At 38.9% G+C, this 20,696-nt stretch overlaps 2 protein-coding genes across 4 annotated transcripts; one reads left to right on the forward strand and one right to left on the reverse strand.

Moving 5' to 3' along the window:
- The first annotated feature begins 1,150 nt into the window (after positions 1-1,150).
- LOC111334737 (uncharacterized) lies at positions 1,151-18,667 on the forward strand. Of its 3 annotated transcripts, XM_088729131.1 has the most exons (9): positions 1,350-1,482; positions 2,046-2,100; positions 10,515-10,722; positions 11,148-11,467; positions 12,127-12,267; positions 14,002-14,318; positions 15,264-16,415; positions 16,900-17,167; positions 17,553-18,667. In XM_088729131.1, exons 3-9 carry the CDS (start codon positions 10,647-10,649, stop codon positions 17,964-17,966), a joined length of 2,688 nt encoding a protein of 895 aa, XP_088585257.1. In that variant the 5' UTR covers positions 1,350-1,482; positions 2,046-2,100; positions 10,515-10,646; the 3' UTR covers positions 17,967-18,667. The 3 variants fall into 3 exon arrangements, with proteins under 3 accessions (XP_088585255.1, XP_088585257.1, XP_088585256.1); XM_088729129.1 differs by lacking the exon at positions 2,046-2,100 and having other exon boundaries at positions 1,151-1,482; XM_088729130.1 differs by lacking the exons at positions 1,350-1,482; positions 2,046-2,100 and adding an exon at positions 8,943-9,701.
- LOC111334717 (uncharacterized) lies at positions 4,206-8,899 on the reverse strand. The gene is made up of 4 exons (XM_088729136.1): positions 7,698-8,899; positions 6,686-6,822; positions 5,756-5,925; positions 4,206-5,385 (listed from the first exon to the last, which is right to left on the reverse strand). Exons 2-4 carry the CDS (start codon positions 6,724-6,726, stop codon positions 5,126-5,128), a joined length of 471 nt encoding a protein of 156 aa, XP_088585262.1. The 5' UTR covers positions 6,727-6,822; positions 7,698-8,899; the 3' UTR covers positions 4,206-5,125.
- Positions 18,668-20,696: the final 2,029 nt, after the last annotated feature.

The following is a 20,696-nucleotide window of genomic DNA, read 5'->3' on the forward strand; positions in this document are numbered from 1 at the left end:
TTTATTCGAATAGCATATTGGAAGCAAATATATCAGTGCTGACATGAATGAATATCTTTTCTCCAAAAATGATCTGGGTAGTTACCAAGAGATATTGGCTCCATGACTGACCATTTGTTTGCTTTTCTTAACTGTTTATCCGGAACAGTGATGTCTCAAAGTTCAAAAGGCTACGTCGAAAAGGTAAATTTTCCATTCTTTGAGCAATTACTCGTGCTTATTTATTAGAAATAGAACCTCAAAACATGTGATTACTCGTGTGAAGTGTTTGTTCGACATGGTATCTCTATCGTTTCGATTTGGCCCTTTTTAGGCTCGCACGTCATCATTTGGGACGTTCTCAACTCATTCAAATTTATGCTGTGATGTAAATATCGTGGTTGCTAATAATTTAGTCAGATGTCTGGCCGGTGAAAGCGAAAGATGAGTGCGTTTCTTTCAGGTCTTAGCCCTGTGAAAAGAAATGTGCTGTTTTCAGGTCCAAAGGAGTCGTCTATGGTGCCATCTCTTAAAATTCCACTCCAACATCTTGAAACATGAAAATGAAATCATGCAAAAATGTGCTCGACTTAATTGGCATTCCGACCATTTGTTTGAAGTATCTGAGAAAACATCCTCTGTCTGTTCGACCAATAAAAGTGTAGCCTTAAAAAATACGACTACAACTGTGTATCTTCTTCAGTAATGAATAAAACCCAGACGGTGGTAGATTTTCCACAACTTATTAGGTCGATACTTTAGTTCAGTGAACAAGCAATAACTCTATCCACCGAACCTTCTGTTTGGAAATTCCATGAATTGGCCTTTAGTCATCCTCATGACCTCGCATGGAATATGGAAATACTTGAAGATCTCATTTTCAATTACAATGTTACCGATCGAAGACAGGATAATGACGAGGACGTAGCTGCTTTATAGCAACATGTTATTTAACAAGTTAAGGTGTCGATTCTCCTACATCAACATACCGTACATATGGACGTTGCACAACATGAAAAAAAAAAAAAAAATCTTGAAACTCGCCCAGGAACGTCTGTCAAAACGGGGGAGTGAAAGAGTCCCATAGACTTCTGAGGAAGCAAAACAAGACACGCAAAACGAATCCCCCCCCCCCCCCACCCGCCCCCTCACTTCCCGTGCTCTTTTCCGAGAAAAAGTAAAGTTCCAGTTGAGTAAACAGTAGGGGCGCCATTTGGATCTGTCTGAGCAGTATGAGGCGATGAAACAGTAACCTGGTACCCCATATGGTTGTAATTCGTTTTCTAACCCTGCTTCCTAATTTCTGTCAATGAGAATTCTGTCTTCATGGCAGCAAAGAAATCAAAAGCCATTGATGAAATCGATGATGTCGGGGAAATGTTTCAAGCAATGGCGGCGCTTGGAATCTCATGCCATGGATTAAAGACCCTGGAGGAGATGAGAGATCGGGTAAAGACTGAATTGAAACAGTCTCCAAGCACACCTAGTTGGACGGCCGGTCAGGTAAGAGTTTTTGTGATTTTTCAGAATGAATATCAATTTTGTAGAACCATAGGCATTTCGCAGTGTTCTTGAATGAAGGAAGACACCAGAATATTTGAGTGATATGCGGCTCTGTTTCAGTGAGCCTTTCCTTCCACAGATTGTGGAAATCTCTTGCAATTTATTTTGTTCTGGTGTATTATAATTGAATAAATCGAATTAAGGGTGAACTCTATAATATGATTTCACTACCTGAAAAAAACATCAATTGTGGCTCAATTGAACGCTTAACTGAATAGATTTACTGGAGTGTGAATGTGCTTTTGTGCTCCCCAACTCTCCACAATCGTGGATATTTTTGCACATGAACTTGAGCGGTCAAGGACTTTATCATCGACAACGCTAGAATATCAGTTCACATGGCAAATAAATTTTTACCAGCAGTCAAGCCTTGATACACGGAAAAGTTGTGACACGGTATCGATCTCTGTGTGTTTTTGTGACAGAGTTATTATTAGCAAAGTTAAAATTCGCCATTTTTCACAGTTAAACTTTTAACTTTTGTCCTTGGAATTCGTTCACAGTTACAGTCATTTTTCTGGTATCACAAAGACTCGCAATCATCTGAATTCGCTCAGGGTATGTACTTGCTCAAGACACAATCATTTATTATTGCTCGTGCCAGGTATCGTAAACATTGTTGACGTTAGGCCGTCTAGCCTTTCAATAATTTCCTAAGGTATTTATTCGTGAGGAATAAATACTGACAGTCGCTGGAGCTGGTACAGTGGCCGAACGAAAACGTGGTTAAAAAATATTCGAAAAAGCACGCTATTAAAATTTCACAAAAGAAGAGTTTTTTCCAGTTTAAAACATGACTTAATGTTTTGTATGAACGCCATAACTGTCTTATGATATTTTGCTTTCTTATCCGTAGTGCTTTTCTTATCATTTTCTGTGCTTGTATTATGATATTTGGTGGTCTGGTTGCTATAATCGGTGCCAGTCACCTTATACTCGGCTCTTTATCCAAGGTACTGGGTAATTTCCACATTATACCTGGTGTGAAAGCCCTTATAATCACTGCTAACCGCTTTATACTCAGTGCTTGGATCAATTTTAGCGTTGCCGCTTTCTTTATATTCAGTGAATAATTTGCCATGCTCTGTGCTTTTTACGTAGTCAGTTTGCACCTGATTTGTGGTCAGTTTAGCATCTGGTTTGGTGTGAACATCTTGCTACTCGGTGCAAACAACTTGCTACTCGGTGCTCAGCGATTCGGTTCATACAGCATTATATTCGGTGCATTTGCAACATGGTATTCGCTGAGCCAGTATATTTGGTCATCTAAACTACTCCAAAGCACATGCTCACATCGTATTCGTGAGACTGGTCCCCAGAGCCCACCGTTTTGATTCATCACATGGTCAGCGTGCAGCTCTGGGACGAGAATTGGCGATATCTGCGTTCAGCGAACATGACGTATATACACCAATCACAAAATGGCAACCATGGTGACTGTCTTCGGTGTTGAGAAAATTGAAAATGGACGGTTTGATAGATTGGTTTGAAGAAGAAAAAATATAGCCTGACATTGTTTGTAAACTGTCCCTGCATGAACTCAAGGTACTTGGCCTACAAAATTGGTGCGACATAATGACTTTAAGAATAGCCTGTGTAACGTTTGGTGTGGAACAACCAATGAAATTTCCAAGTGCACTCGGACCTCCTGCTTTCGATATTCCAAAGTCAGTGCTTGAATGTTATTTGGAAGAAGACTTCTCTATCTCAGAAATTGCCAATATGATGTCAGTATCTGAAAGTACGATTTACCGCTGAATAAGACTTTATGGGCTAAGTAAATTACAGTTTTCCAACATATCTGACGAGGAACTTGATCACCAAGTACATGAAACAACAAAAGAATTTCCACGTTGCAGTGAGGTTCTCCTGAAACAGCTATTGTATGAAAAAGGGGTTAAGGTTCAACGAATGCGGTTGAGAGATAGCTTACACAGAGTAGATGGATTAGGTATCCAAGAACGAACAGAAGGACGTCTTCAAAGAAGAGTGTACAATGTGAAGGGTCCTAATGAGTTATGGCATGTTGATACCAATCACAAGCTGATTCGTTGGAATTTTGTTATTGTAGGTGGAATAGACGGATTTAGCCGGTTGCCCGTAATGCTGGAGTGCACTGTTAACAATTCGGCTGCTACTATTCTCAGATTCTTTTTAGATGCTGTTCATCAGTTTGGTATACCAAGTAGGGTTCGAAGTGACAAGGGTTTAGAAAATGTTGGCGTAGCTGATTTTATGATTGAATACAGAGGGGGTAACCGAGGTAGCATGATTACAGGCAAAAGCACCCATAACCAATGCATAGAATGTTTATGGAGGGATGTGTATGAAGGAGTTTTGGGTTTTTATTATGACCTGTTTTACTTCATGGAAGACACCCAAATCCTTGACCCTTTAAGTGACGTTCATCTTGCTGCACTTCACTTCATATATTTACCTAAGATCAACGAGAAATTGAAAATATGGCAAATTGTCTGGTCTTGCCATCGTATTCGGACCACAAGGTCTAGTCCACTTCGGCTGTGGTTGGCTGGACAGATGCAAGATCCTGGGCCAGATGTCTCAATGTTGGATCTGAATAATTATGGTGTAGAAGGAATTGTCACTGATGATGAAGACAGGGACAACAGGCCAGTGTTTAGACCGCTGGTAATTGAAATTGATGAGCCTTGCACAACTGAACTTTATTCAAAAACATACACATCCTTCAACCATGGAATTGAAGACTTTCAAACAGCAGCTGAAGTTATTCAAAGACACAAAGGAAACTAACCTTGGTGATTCTTTGTAGAACCTTATTACAATCTTGATTTCCAAACAACAGGGGAAATGTGATTGATTAGACAAATTGCAGCTTTCAAAATTTATAGTAAAATATCAGTCACTCTTTTTTGCTGTGAAAGGCAACTGGCCAGAAGTATGTTAACTGAAAAACCAAGATTCTATACAAGTTCAAACAAGAAACTGTTTTGTTGTACATCTAACTAGATTTAAACTTTAACCCTTTAAGCCCCAATAGCATGTGGCCAGCAATGATCTATTTCTCCTGACAGCATACCACTGCTATCACAAGATACACAGGGACTATGGTGAGGAGAATAGAGCATATTGATATTGGTGGTTGAAGGGTTAAACAAACCTGCCTAGTTGTCATTTAGTTTGAGTTACTCATATTATTATCACTGGTTTAACCCAGTCCACAACCGATGAATGGAGTACTTAACGGTGCCCACTTCAAGACATCATAAGGGCAGTAGCCACAAAGAAAAAGAGTCTCAAGGCAATTCACAAAAATTGCCTTTATGATCTGCAAAGTGAGGAACTTAAAAGGGTACAGCAAGCCTCACCCTTTACTTCAGAATAGATAACAAGATTCATTTGTACTTAGCAGAAATTCTAAAACCTGAAGTTATGAGCAATCTCTTGACTGACCCCAAACCTAAGCAGTGCAAATTTTTTTGCATTTCAACTGTAACAAAACAACATCTACATTGTAAAGATTACTGGTACTTCATGACCTGTAGCATGGGAAAAGCAGAAAAATGATAGTTCATAATTTTCTCGAGGGTGGCAATACCTGTACTTAAGCATGACCAAAGTAAGCATTTGAAAATGCTAGGTCATACAAGTTATAGAACTGTTTTTCTGTTGGAAGGGCATGATTGACGGATGGCTGTGGGAGAGTTAAACGGCAAATGCAAGTATTGGCTGAGGGAAGGAACGAAGTTGTTGCTTCTACAAATGCAAGGCTTGGCTGGATTTGAAAACCCAAAGCAGGTTCATTGTCTGCACCTGTTGTAAACTGCAGCATGTGGCCAAGGCCTAAACCAGCTCTTCTCCCACCTGTAGGTCAAAGAAACATGACGAACTGTTTTAGTTACATCATTTGAATATATTTGCTTCAAAAAACCTATCTGTTATAATACTGCAAATAGATACTGTACAAGTAAGTTCAATAGCCTTTACATAATAAATCCATCCTTGATAGTCAAAAACAATTTTCAATACCTGGTTTAAGTCATATTTTGTCAGATCCAGTTTGCTCCTTGTTAATCTTAGATATTTAGATATAAGCAGTTGTTCCTATTCCTGAGTTATGTTACAGGTCTGAGGCAAAGATATGTTGCCTCCACACAGGGAGAGATTTTTATTAGCAAGATGCATTATGTGTGAATGTGAAAGATTGTTCATATTGAATGTCCAATAAACTTACTTCCAACCTCTCTCAAGTATTTCATAAACTGAGAATTTTCAAATTTTCTGTTGTTTGATCCTTCTTCACTGAATTCCAGTTCCAAAAAATGAATGACTTTTCTCACATTCAGAGTTGCTGCTTGGCTAGGTCTCAACAGGTGCAAAAAACAGGGGGAGTTGGCATCCAAGCTGTTGAGATAAAAATACTAAAGAATTGATTGATGCCCAAAAAACACATTTAAGCTAGGAAACTTTTACAAGGCCGAAATACTCAAGTATGTTCATGTACACAGAGTATGCAAGGCTGTGCTCCAAAAAAAAAGAAGAGGAGAGCACCAATGCTCTTAACCAGTGCTATTGAGGGTGTGCAGCATACAATTTCTACAAGAAAAGTAAGATTTTTTATAGTCACCCAGAAACAACACTGCCAGAGTTCAGCCTTGGTATGACTGTATCATTGACTGTCTGATGAGGAATAGTCTATGTTTTGCTGATAACAATAACAAAAGCACTTTTACAATTTTGATCTATTGTTTGAAAAATGTTTGTGAGAACCCTTTTCTATGGGTCATGTTTGTTGTCTTCTATGGACACTCTACGTCACACTGTACCATGCAGAATAATAATCTGCAGAAGTAAAGTTACATGAGGAAAGACACCTGAAAATGCTGAAAGCATGTGTGGTTTTGTGTCCCTACCTGATAAATACCAACTTTCCTTAATCCATCTCGTAATTCTGCCAGACAAGGTCTAAGTTCACTTGTGCTAAAGATGCTCTGTATCATGTATCATTTCTTCATTCATAAAAGTAGGTATCTTGCCATTGTGGATGATACTGAGTCCTTTAATTGCAAGAATTACATCATTAATCAATTGATTTGGGGCATTCTGTTCATATATACACACATACATTTTATAAATTTACATGCAAATTTCACTTGCTTGATACCTACAAAAAATAATCCCAATCAAGGTGTAATTTTCCCTCATCGGTTCTCACAATCCATGATCAAAATAGGTACTTTTAATTTCCATTAACACCAGCGGAAAGAATTCCTTACGGGGACCACCACAGTCCTCGGCTTCCTGGTGGTAACAATAAGATCAACAACAAAAACCACATTATCCTATGAAACCAAACATTTCACCACCAATCACATTTATTAAAAACTGTTCTGAGTATGGTGTTTACTCCAATAAACCCTGCTCCCAAATGAGTCACTCCAAATAATATTGACATAACTGTGCTGTGGCACATATTTCAGTAAAATATAGAATGATATGATTTTGATAAAGGACAGCTTGACAAAAATGAAATGCTTATTACCTGTTACTTAGAAAACTTAAGGGAAAAAAAATAATCGTGCCCTGGTGGTAATAGGATTGAGTGGGGTACTATCCATGGAGCAATCTGGTCTTAGTGGCTTTCAACATTTAACATCTCAATCCTGAATACCCTGAATTAGGACAGGAATTCCTCTATGAATTAACAAAAAATAAAGAATAATTGTGTCAACAACAAAAAGCGAGACTGTCAGGATTTGAACATTCATTAAAGTGCAAATTTCTTAAACATGAGTTTACATTTTTTTTTACAACTTTTGCACCAACTATCAGAATATGGAGCACAGGGCTCCAAGTGTATCAACCTTTTTTAACACAAATAAAATTTGTCATATTGAATTGCTGACTGGACTAATTCAGGTTGATAAACACTATAGGGGAGCAACAATTGATGCTTGATTTTCATTGGCTGTTAAACTGTCCAGCTTCACCTGTCTGATTACATAGAGCTTCTAAATGGACAGGCAAAGCAGGACAGTTCTGGTGCTAAATCAGCCAAATTAAGCAATATCTAAGGGAAGTTTAGAACCAATCAGATTAAAAAATTCTGTTGTTGACACAGTTATGCCATAAATAAAACTGTTTCCTAGAACAAAATATGGTGACAAGAGTAGTACCTCATCATAAAATTGTACTTCTAAGGTCTTTGTAGTCTTGCAGACAACTTAACTCATCAAATGATGACTGAAGTAGGTTTGAACTATCAACCATAATGTAATTGGTTTCTCCTTCTGTTGGTTCATGCGCATTTTTCAACTTCTAGGTCTCTTCCAGTAACTATGTTTTGTTGAAAACACCGTAAGATCTCTACTGGATTGTTGACATCATGTGTCTGGCAATAATGGACAGTTTTATTGACCACTTCATCCACTGACATTTCTACCATGAATAAGGAAGTGTCAATACTAGGGTCTTCTGCACTTGAATTGAAAGATGGAGGTTTAGTTGGATCTGGATTCATGGAAGTAGAACTTCTCTCTACAACTGAAGGGCTGTGGGAAACCAGGGAATAAACAGCGGAAGTGGTGAGATTCCTCCGGGTGCTTTCGAAAACTACATGGCTTAAAACAGCTGTTGTAGTTGTTGAGGACCCAAGAGTTGTTGGTCGTGTTTCAAACACGGAAGTTTGCAGGGTTGAATCATCGATCACATCATCTGTATCTTCACAATCCCATAGATGCTTTCTTAGTTAACGAACCAAAATATCTTTCTTGCATTTGTTACATTTTTCTTTAAGTGTAGATTCAGCACCCTTTAGTGCAAGGGGTCTCGTAGAAAGGGATTTCTGTATAGGTACCAGATATATTTTGCTTTGCCCACCTCCCAGATTGGCTCTGAGGTCCTTTGCGTTCCATGCACAAGTAATTCGAGTTAAGTCCCTACAGTTCGGACTGCACTGCATTAGCTCAAAGCCGCCACATGTTCGAAGGGCGGAAAATGCTTCTAGTTCCCCTTGACTATCCAAGGCATCTGAGCTAATCTTTTCCTTAACGGTATTCTCATCGTCTTCAAGATCGAGCTTAATCTTCTTCAGTCCAAGTCCGGCTTTGAAAAGTATTTGCTTTTCAACTGATGTAGGCGTTTTAAAACAAAACCGGTCGGCTAAACAAACAAAGTGAGCGGTCCATAGCTTCGACTTTGTGGTTGTTTTTCTTCGTTTAGAATCACTCCCAGAGGCTACTCTCCCTTGCCATCGCGGATTAAACAAAGCTAATCGCTCTTCTCGATTTCTTGATGTGGATGCATGGGAAACTTCGAAATTTGCCTGCTTCCTTGCCTTGCAAAGATTGCGAAGACGTATGCGTTCGCCGATGGTACAAACACCAAGTCGAGCTGACTCGCTGTCTGAAGCTGAAATTACGATGTCAACTTCCACTTTCTCATCATTGAATCTATCAACTAGAGTTCCCAAATTCAGTTCTCGGAGTATGTCATCCATAAATTTAATACATAAAAATGACCTGTAAGGTTACGGTTTGTACGAAGGAGGGAAGAAATTGCTCTTGGCGCGTTATCGGTGTGTACGTCATGTATCGAACATGTTCACTGACCATAGCCGCACGCTGACCACGTGATGAATCGAAACGGTGGGCTCTGGGGACCAGTCTCACGAATACGATGTGAGCATGTGCTTTGGAGTAGTTTAGATGACCAGATATACTGGCTCAGCGAATACCATGTTGCAAATGCACCGAATATAATGCTGTATGAACCGAATCGCTGAGCACCGAGTAGCAAGTTGTTTGCACCGAGTAGCAAGATGTTGGCACCAAACCAGATGCTAAACTGACCACAAATCAGGTGCAAACTGACTACGTAAAAAGCATAGAGCATGGCAAATTATTCACCGAATATAGAGAAAGCTGCAACGCTAAAATTGATCCAAGCACCGAGTATAAAGCGGTTAGCAGTGATTATAAGGGCTTTCACACCAGGTATAATGTGGAAATTACCGAGTACCTTGGATAAAGAGCCGAGTATAAGGTGACTGGCACCGATTATAGCAACCAGACCACCGAATATCATAATACAAGCACCGAAAATGATAAGAAAAGCACCACGGATAAGGAAACAAAATATCATAAGACAGTTATGGCGTTCCATAGTTTTGACTAATGCAGGTATGTTAATTCTTTATTCTTCTTGCATGCTTTTCTGCATATTTTGATTTCCGGCTGAAAACAACGTCTGAATGAAAATTGTTCTCCAGCCGTTGAATGGCAAGTTACTGACAACATACTCAAAGCAAATTATAAGCATAAATTTGCCAAGAGTTAGGGTTAGGTGAAGAAAATGATTGTGATCATTTGGCAGTTAGTTCCAGAGGAACCCTTGGATGTAGAGAGCGAGACCACATGTATTGTTTTCTTTGCCTATAGTGAATTTATCACAAGGTGAAGGTTAAAAAGGGGTTTTTTAAGCTGCCCCTGCTTTTACACCATTTAAACAGTCGCAATTGATCAACTCACTTTATCATATGGATCAAGAGTTGGTTCATGGGACTTTCACTGAATCCTGATTTATTTCGCCTGCCTTGTACGAATGTGAATAATTATGATACATATATATATATATCACAAAAGCGTTATCCTTGTAGTTTAGTACTCCAAATTTTACCTCTTGGCCGCCATAAATTTTGAAAGCAGGACTGAGTGCATCGCTTTGTGGCCCGCAAAGTTGCCAAAGTTGCATAAATTTGTTATAGTTATACGAAGGGGACAACGACCTTCTGGGAGAATTTCGGACCCTTCGATTTTTCAGAGAAGACAAAGCGCGATTGATTCTCATTTTTTTCCATTTCATGATAATTGTGAGAGGTGGCGCACGATTGGAATGAAATTTGGGAATAGTGTGAACGAAAAATGTCAGTGAGCGTTCTACTTTTGATCTCCAGTTCACCAAGTGTATATGCAAACATGCTTTTCCATTTTCAGGCCTTTTCTGTTTTGTCAAGAGTAAAAGACGAAGATGCAAAGAAGAGAGAAATATTATCAGCGTTTTACTACGAGGTTAACAAGTGTTATGATGGACTTGATGACAAGATTCGAACATTGCTGTTGAAGAATATGGGTAACGTGACAGAGAAGATGAAAAATCACCAGATAAGACTAGGACAGAAAGATTACTATCTTTTAGTGGCAGGTAAATGTAATGAAATTTGCTTTGGTTCAATATATAAACTTTGAGCGCACGTCAGGCGTGAAGCAAATGTTGAGTCACTGACTCAGTTGGTAATAACAACGAATTAGTATTTGGAAGGTGACGAAATATTTCCAGGTTTCTTTTGTGCAGCGTTTTCGATAGAAGCTCACTTGTGAAGATGACTCTTTAGTTGCACATCATCTGTAAGTCAAATTGTATCTTTTATTCAATCGTGATATCTTATTTCTGTAGGGCAATACTATTGGTGCGTATAATTTTGGCTCAGAGAGCCACTCGTTTAATTATACACAATTGATAAATCTACAGATGAGAACAATGGGACTTGAATGACCATGAAAACTTTGGACACATTTTTCCTGGTGATACGCTCTCAGTCAAACTTTTCTATCGTTGCATTTTTAAAGGTGAAACTGGGTCTGGAAAAAGTAGTCTGGTAAACCTCATTCTCGGAGAGGAGCTTCTTCCTTATTCTGTACTTAGCACCACCTCAACCATCTGCGAATTGAGATACGGAGAGGTTCGCAGAATTGTTGCCCACTTTAAGGTCAAGGATCCGGAAACAGGATTGCAGACGAAATCTTTTCGCCTAGTAGAGCCTTCAGATGAGGCATCTAAAAAGAGCTTCCTTGAGCAGATCTCCCCCTATGTCCATTTGAAGAGCGACCGAGAAAAAGGTTCTATTTACAAGAAGGTTGAACTCTATTGGCCGCATCGACTTTTGAAGGTAGCGTAATTATTGCTTTATTCCCAGAAAAACGATTTAATTTTTTTTCGTATGCAATTGTTGATGCGTAATTATTAAGGTTAAAGAAAAATAATAATAAAAAATACAACTATGTATGTCATAAGAACCCCATCCCCCCACTTTCCCTTGGAATTTCCACGATTTCTTGTGTGTTGTAAACTCTGCCCCGTTTTCTAGGGATATAACTATAATCAACTTAGAACAGTAGAGTCGACTGACTTTTTATTCCTCTCTTGCATTCACTCAATTTACAACGGGTGTGTAAAGAGCCACTCTAACAGCTAAAAAGAACTCCTATTTTTATACTAAATTGTAAGCAATAAAATTGGTTATTGCAAGGCACTACTTATAATATAGCTAGGTCAACCAAGGTCGTGTCAATCGTAGAGAACGATCACATTGACATCAGTTTCTTGAAACTGAAAACGAAATGATCCGTTAATATTGCCAGATACAAGCACAACGTCACCCTTCCGATCATGTTCATTGTAAATGGAAGCAAATAAAAAACTGTTGTAGCTCCTTGTAACGCAATCACAATTGTAACTTCCAATCTACAACAGCGTGTGCCGAAAGCTTAGTTATAAATGATGTTTTGTTACTGGAGAATTTTCTGACCAACCCTGTCTTATTTTCAGAATGGAGTCGTTATTGTCGACAGTCCTGGTGTTGGTGAATCTGACATCATGGACGAAATAGTGACAGAGTATCTACCTCAAGCCTTTGCATTTGTATATGTCATTAACTGCGCGAACGCCGGAGGAGTTCAGAGAGACAGAGTAAGTGTGAACGTAAAACAGAAGTAAAAAACTGCCCTTGCAATAGTAACTTGAATTTAACATTCGGAATTGTGCACTTTCTTATTAAATTTGCCTTACTTTATGCCAAACCTTGTTCGAGGAGCTTTTGACCTAGGAGCCAAAGAAGCGAAATTACGAGAGAGCGAAGCTTGTGGATCACTGTGAGCCTCGGCGAACAGAAAATGTTCAAGGTGTTTATTATCCTTCAAGTATTTTTATTAAAAAAACAATAAAATGTCTACGAACAGGTCCCTGTTAGCTATTTGGGATATTTACTTTTCGGTTTTCTCTGGTACGACTTTAAGAAACATCAATCATGTCCTTCCTCCTGCGACATTAACGAAACGTTGTCTTATCTTGAATTAAATTTTAAATGAAGACTGTTATAGTCGTAGACGAAAGGTTTGAAAATTAGAGAATATCACTTGAGGTAACTCCTCGGATATTCCCCAGTTTAGGCTTGGTATATTGAACCACGTGATTTGTCTAGACTAATCGCACGCTTAAGGGAGAGCGACGATCGAGACATATGGCTTGTTTACTCTCAAACTCAGCGATTTCAGAATACGTTGATGAACCATGACACGTGTTCGGAACCACGTTATGTTTACTGACCGTGGCCCTCATTGGTGCACCCGTATGATTAAAAAAGAAGCCAACTGCGAAAGACTCTATCCGAAGAACATCAGTAGAGACAGAGGAACCTGATTTCCCAAACCGTAAATACCTAAAATCAATAAGCCATGAGTATGCCATTCTAATCTTAATATTTCCGTCAGGTTCTTCCGTTTGTTTAGCCTGTACAAGAATTGTATCGGATTTCTGATGATTTCCACTTCAACCGCTTACACAGGGTTGTTGCGTTTTGAATAGATTTTTATCACTCATAAGTAGATAACATTTTTCGACAAATATGAAGAGAACTAGCACGTCGGAGGTATGTTTAGCCTAGTGTCATAAAAATTAACCTAATTTAGTAAATGTCATATTGTTGGTGATAAATGTTTACAGAAAGGCTGTGATCAACTAAAAAGGAAGCGGCAACAGTTTCATGGCCTAGCTCATGAATTCTATACTTGATAGCGTTTAAAACTCCAAACACGTCAAGAATGAACGATAGAACAATGAAAATGACTGGCTATATAAAAGGCAACCCAAAAGAAAAATAATTTGGATATATCAACAAAGTTGAAATGGTAAATTGGCCACCGTAACGATTACAAAAGCTGACGTTTCGAGCGTTAGCCCTTCGTCGGAGCGAATAGAGGAATTGTGGGTTGTGCGTGCTTTTAAAGGTGGAAAATGGAGCTACGTTACTGGTGGGAACATGGCAACGAGAAAAACAAGAATAAATTAGTGGAATGAAAAGCGTTCGTTGATCCCTGTGGGATTTAGACTGCCGGTTTGAAAGATGAACTTTGGTTCAAGATTTTTACGGCTTTCCGTGCTACCTAAGTGTAAGGAAAGACCGCAGATTGCCATATGTTGCTTAGAATGATTAGGTAAATTAAAATGCCTAGCAACTGGTTTCGATGTGTCCTAGTCATTCCTTTCCACGTCAAATTGATATATCCAAATTATATATCCAAATTATTTCGTTACCCCCACCGACGCAGCCCCAAATAGTTTCTTTCGAAACTATCAGCCTTTATTCAAAAGAAAAATAGCTTCCTTATTGAGATAGCGATGTAAATGTTTATTTGTTTATCACAGCTAGGAAAGTTGTTGGAAGGCGTCGAAGCAAAACGCGAGGAAGGGAAGTTTCCGTCTACCTGTGCCTTGTTCGTGTGCAACAAGTGGGACCAAGTTCCAGAGAAAGAAACTAAAGACGTTGAAGACCATGTTATCAGACAACTGAGAAAGTTCTACCCTGACATTGTTCCAGAAAACCACATTGTCCAAATGTCAACGACGAATGCCAACATCGCTCAAAATCACGGGATCATAACAAAAGATTTCGTCACTCTAATGGACTGCATGAGATCCATGATTCTGAGGGGCATCAAATCTAGGCTTGAAACCTACTGGAGGTGAGAGTTTATCTTTTCTTATTTGTTCCTACACGCATTTATATTGTTCAATGCAGGTGAAACCAAACCCGACTACTATGAGTAAAGCCGAATGATAATCATTTAGCAACGGGACCGCAAGATCACACATTTTTGATTAAAGTAATTAGCTAGAGCTTTATTACATCCGTTTTGATATCACTCTTGATCTTTGCAATCTGATCGGCAATTTATTCACAAATCACAACATTTTGTGTTCTAAATCGCATCTTTTCCCCAGCCAATGAGACAGCTTTACTAAAACTCAACAACCAATCAAATTCAAAGGCTTTCTTGAAAGAAATCAGTCAAATCGCAGGAAAACTGAATCGATAAAATATCAACACGGTAATATAAATAATATAAACAAAGTAACAAAAAAACTTGTATTGAGCAAATGAATTTTGCTACTTCAAAACAAATTTAATAAAGTGGTTGTTGAGGTTTGTGTCATATAATTTTGGTTTGAAATCATACTTGTGATTTCAAATCAAACTCACGCTGCGTGCTCGTTTGATTTTGAAATCATGCGAATGATTTAGATCTACTAAAGAGGTAATTTAGGTTCGTTTCCTGCAACTTTGGTCTCAAATCATATTTGTGATTTCAAATCAAAATCACGCTTCGCGCTCGTTTGATTCTGAAATCACGCGAATCGGATTACACTCCACTCAATTCAAATTCCATTAGAAATACCCCTGGATAAAAGAACTCGTGAGTTATTTTGGACCATTGAATCAGTCATATGTTAATCAATTCAAGAATTTCTTGTTAAACTACTGTGTAACTCTTAATGTTTGTTTGAAGTCATAAGAACAAAGTATGAGCCAATTTTCAGGTGCCAAAGCTGCGAAAGTATGTAAGTTGTGAACTTGAGCGTGACCAAAGCCACTTAGATCAACTGTAATGTACGTTTACTTTCTTTAGATGGCTATATGGCCTTTTGTCCCAAATAGTTTATAATGCTACGGCCCATGTGAAGAACGCTTTAAGAAACCAAGAAAAAGTCACGAAAGTGATGGAATTTATTCTGCTTCGTTTGACGCGACTAGACACAAAACAAAATGAGGTTATGGAAGATCTGCACACTTATTTGGAGCGTCGCACATCTGACACGGTAGACAGTCTATCCGTTTATCTTCGGTCCGATGAGTTGAAATCGCACTTTACTTCATGGTCCTTGGATGACGTACCAAAGGCAGAAACATCCTGGGAGGTGACAAAAAGCATCATCACAAAAGTAATGCAAAGCCGCTTGCAAGAGATCATAGAGCATTGGGAAGAAGACAACCACGTTTTTGCAAGTACTCGTGACTCCCTTGTACAACACTTCCGGGAGCGGTACAATTTTCTTGAGGGAGAACTCCGTAATTTACAGGGAGCTGTAGTTTCCGACGATTTGGTAACAGAAGTTGATCATTCTGTTGACGTAGGTCTCGTATTCACCACGACAAAGAAGGTTGCCATCGGTATCACAAGCCCTATCTGGTTTCCGCTAAGCCTCGTTGCATTGGTGATCAGTGCACCTGTGGTTGGCGTAATGGCGATTAAGAGCAAATTGGAAAACAGAAGCAAAATCTTGAAATACGAAAAAGACAAATGTGCTTTTATGAAAGAAGTGTCTGCAGATTACTTGAATGATGTCACAAAGGGTGATGTGCTTATGACCTTCGTGAAGGGGCAACTGAAAGATGCCACCACATGTCTTAAGCAAATTAAAGCCCGCATCCCAGAGCTGATCGAGGCCGATAAACTGCTATGTAAACAACTTCTGAAAGAAAAACGTCCAGCAAAAGAGATAAAAGAAATCTATCAACCAATGATAGATACAGCTTCTGAGATCAGCGGTCGTCTGGCCGTTTTTGGGTTAGAAGAGGGCCTTTCAGGTGGTATCAGTGGCGACACGTTAGACCTAAAAGGCCAGTCTGAGTTTCTGGGTCGGGGTGCTTTTGCCTCTGTGTACAAAGGAATGATGAAAACGGAGAACGGAGACAAACAAACTGTGGCATTGAAGATTTACACCGAGTCGCTTAGAGCAGAAAATGCTTGCGACATTGTGAATGAAATTGAGCTTTTAAAGTAAGTTATTTAAATTTCACTAAATATTTATTACTTTAGACGTTTTAGTGTAAAGTTTTGAGGAATTGAATTTATGATTTGCACGCTGCCCTTCTTATCGAGGGATTTTGCACCCCAACAGCAAACGCTTGGGGGAAAACTGACGAAACACTAGTGGCGAAAAATTGTGATAGAATACTTTCCATTCTACAGCTAGGAACATTACGAGTAGATTTTAAGTCACTTGACAAGATCGGTAACTCGTCCTTTTGTTGTCTCTTGCGATACTGGTACTACTCGTCTGGAGGTGTAGAGTGGACGATAGGTACAAGAAGGGAAAAATAAAATGTATATATGCACAATAATGAGAGAAATAAAGGTGTGTCTTTGGACTCCAGCTGTAGATACGAAATGCAGCTTTTCTGCTTTTGAAATTTTGCATGGGTATTTCTTTTCAATATTTTTGTCTTTGAAGAAGTGATGGTTCTATGCTTTTTCTCATCAGAAAACTAAAGCATCCAAACGTGGTCAATTTTCATGGTATGTCGCTTCTTAAGGATGATGGTGAAACCCGCGTTGCACTAGTCATGGAATACTGCACCGGAAATTTGAAGGATCGTATCTTCAAAAATCCAGAAAGAGCTCCTGCCAATTCCAAGAATGCTGATGCCAAAAGAGACACCTGTCGATTGATAAAACAGATAACTGCTGCCCTGACCTTTATTCACGAGCAAAACGTAGTTCACAGAGATCTCAAGTTGGACAATATACTGGTATGAAATTGAAAACGAACTCCTAATAGTGTGTAAGAGAAGCTCGTAAATTTTATCCGTGACCAAGCTTTCTAGACGAGTATTGTTCATTTAAGAGTCATGCTCCTTGACACCTCTTCAGTGCACGAAACGCGAAAAAAAAAAAGGAAAAAAAAAGAGAACTATTACTGCCAACATTGGGCTTCTTTTATCTAAGGTTTAATCAGTTAAGTCAATCAAATTATGGTAAAAGAGCAAATTATAATTCTTTTTACCAGAGATTTAGTGACTCGTCCCGTCCTCAGACAGAATCCTCCAGCGAATTATTTTCTATTGTGACGACTATGTCATAGTACAAGATGTAACGGCTTTTATTAATCTTTTTCTTTTTCCTTCGCTATAAAAGTTGTCAGCGGAAAATGTAGCGAAGATTACCGACGTTGGCGTTTCCAAGGCTGCGGAACATATCACAGGAACTTTGGCAGGAACACCTGTTTATATGGCGCCAGAAGTGTTTCAGTCTCAACTGTATGACAGCAAAGCAGACATGTACAGCCTTGGGATAATTTTGTGGGAGATGTGGTATGGACTGCAGGCCTTCAGTGAAGTCCGTAACTCAACCGATCTTGTAGCTTTCTTTGCCATGGTGGACGAGGGCCGACGCCCAGGACATGTGAAAGACTGTAAACATCCCCCACGCCGCTGGGAAGAGATGATGCAGAGTTGCTGGAGCAAAATACCAGAGAAACGTCCATCAGCCTCACATTGCCTAAAGGAAGCTATTGAACTTTACAACGAGGCCGTGCCGGAACCCCTGTAACTGTTGGTATATCTCAATATATTACCTCAGCAATCAGTTTTGCGAGACATTGACTGAGTGAAGAACACGCTAATTGTTACTCAAAGAATTATGAAGAGGTTCTTAATAATACACTGTTAGTTTCTGCCAACGAGTTTTTTCTCGACTTTACAATCAAAATACTTCATAAATATGAGATTTATGTACATATTCAGGGGCTTAAAGGAACAAGTCATTAGATCATCATCCAATTTAATTACGAGAGATGATAACGAAAGATAATTCTTCTTCTTGATAGCTTTTAGTTGATAAATTAAAAAGACCGTTGCGACTTTTTTGTAGGATACCAGCCGATACTAATATTCACACGAATATTTGCAGATTTTCACTTAGTCATTAGAATTTCCACTGCGTAGCTTTAACAAAAGAGACAAAATTGTATAACGACGTCGAGGTTATTTTTTTGCTGATCTCGAATTAAGGGAAGCTTTTCTTTATTCTTAGTGGCGTTTTGTTTGTTTTTTCAGATTTTATAACGCGTTTCCGAGATCAGACGAGGCATTCTTTTTTCATACGCAAGGATCCGCGTTGCATACGTGATGTAAGGGCCTATATACATCACATTGCACATTGCAACTAAACACAATATAACTTACATCATGTTATGAAGATAGTAGTGGAGTATTTGAGTGTCATTAAAGTGAAAAAAAGTTGTTTTGGGATCATTTTGTCTTTCTTAAGTTTTGTTCTGATTTTGGGTTGCTGAACCGACACGTCTCCACAACGGTTTTGGTCATCCCACAAGGGCCCAAGAATTGGTGAGTTCCTTTAATGTGACCTGGGCGAAGTCCATCTTTTATTTGATGTAGAGGCTGGAATTGTGAATGATAGGTGAAATCTATCTAAAGAACCATACCAAAACTATCAATATGAGCCATTTTTCTATCGTCTGAAGAAAATTTTAGCGAGTATGTAACAGATCTTCCCCATCAGTTGGAGCCGGAGTATTCTTCAAGCAAAGAGAAACAGGAAAGTAAAGTAGAAGAAGAAGAATATGGAGAAGCGTCAGGTTTTAATTCTGAAAATGTCGGCCGCCAATCGAACACTTCATAGTGCTTATGGCTCCGGCTGATGGGGAAGATCGACCGCCGATTCTACACTTCAGAGTGCTTATAGCTCCAGCTGATGGGGAAGATCTGACACTGAAATACTCACTAAAAAGTTCCTTCAGACGAAAGCATTAGAGCATCAAAAAGGGTGAAACACTTCCCCACAAGTGCACCGAGGAACCACCTCATCAACCCAGAGTGCATTGCGCACTATTTAAGATGGCGTTCGCGGCAAATTCGAAGTGGTTGTTTGACCCTTCTGTAGAAAACAATAAAAAAAAAATCAGATCGTTTCGTAGGTTTTTTTTTTGCTAGACCTATTGAGAAGTACATTTGGGACATTTTGAGCGTCATTTATAAAAAGAGTGGAGGCTCCCTTTAATTTAAGCGCCACCTTAGTGTCTGGTTGTCCTTTTCGCAAGAGAGCACTGGAATAACAGCCGTAAAAGCCATCACAACGCTTAAATGGTGTTTTCTGAGTAGTCCTTTACTTGTTATAAGATATAGGAACCACACAGTGATCATCACAAGTAATGGATCAAGAGATAGTAACTAGATAGATCCCGACAGAGGTTGATAGTCACAATTATTGCCTGGATGAGCAAAACCACTCTGTGCTTCGTTCTACACGTATTTAACGTTTCGAAACACAACCAAAGAGTGGGACAGGGTGTAATAGGTCGAAACAACTGCCAAAGTATGTTAGGTGACAATAGTCTTAATTACTTTAGGTGGAATGCATTCATTTTCATTATTTCTATGGGTTTCTTTCTTCGTCAAGTAGTATCGTGTCTGCATTGATTGTATACTCCAAAGGTGATTTATCGTCAAACTTCAATGAGGTCCAAGACACTCATACTAGAAAGTCTATCAGGTAAATTTTATTGTGAAACATTTCCTAAATGTCCCTAACTTTAGTGGTTCTAATTTGTGGAAATATATGGAAGACGAACTTTTCCCGATGCATTCTGGTTTTCAAAGTGTTCTTTGGTTCTCACATTTTTTGTCTTTATTCTGTTTTACAATAGAGAAATCTTACAAACAAATCAAGCGGGTGCTAACACGGGCACGCATTTTTTTTTTTATGTCTTTAATCTGTAAAATAAAAGTCGTTTTTGCAAGGAAAAATGTATAGAATTCAGTCTTTTTTTAGAATAATGGTTTTCCCTTTATCTATTTCATAGCGGCTTAGTAAGGTAATTCTTCGCGAGAATCAATGTCAAAGTGCGTCTAATGGGGGCGGAAGTGGTTTTCTTTGACAAATATTGCGATCATCAGCAGAGGAAACGCGTCCTCTTTTACTTGCAATTGTCCTCTATAAATAAGAGACAGAACTTGTAGGGAGTTAAAATCCTGTTACCAATCACAACGTAAAAGGGAGTAGTTAATGACTAATCTCAATTCTCAAGGAATGTAAAAGAACTTTGGATGGAATAAACTACGCTGCCCGCTCCTTTACTGCCAGACCTAACAGCGCGAACAACGAAAGCGTTTAAAAATGTTTAATTATCATGGAGATGAACCTGAGAAAATATTCAAATGTCCTACTCTAACTTTCCCCACTAATGCAAAACAGCCACGTTTTAGTACAAGACTTTTTATAAATTCAGTATTGTCATAGTTTATGATTTGCGTGTTAAGT

This window comes from Stylophora pistillata, chromosome 7 (genome assembly GCF_964205215.1).
Source record: "Stylophora pistillata chromosome 7, jaStyPist1.2, whole genome shotgun sequence".
In the NCBI taxonomy this organism is placed as follows: domain Eukaryota; kingdom Metazoa; phylum Cnidaria; class Anthozoa; order Scleractinia; family Pocilloporidae; genus Stylophora; species Stylophora pistillata.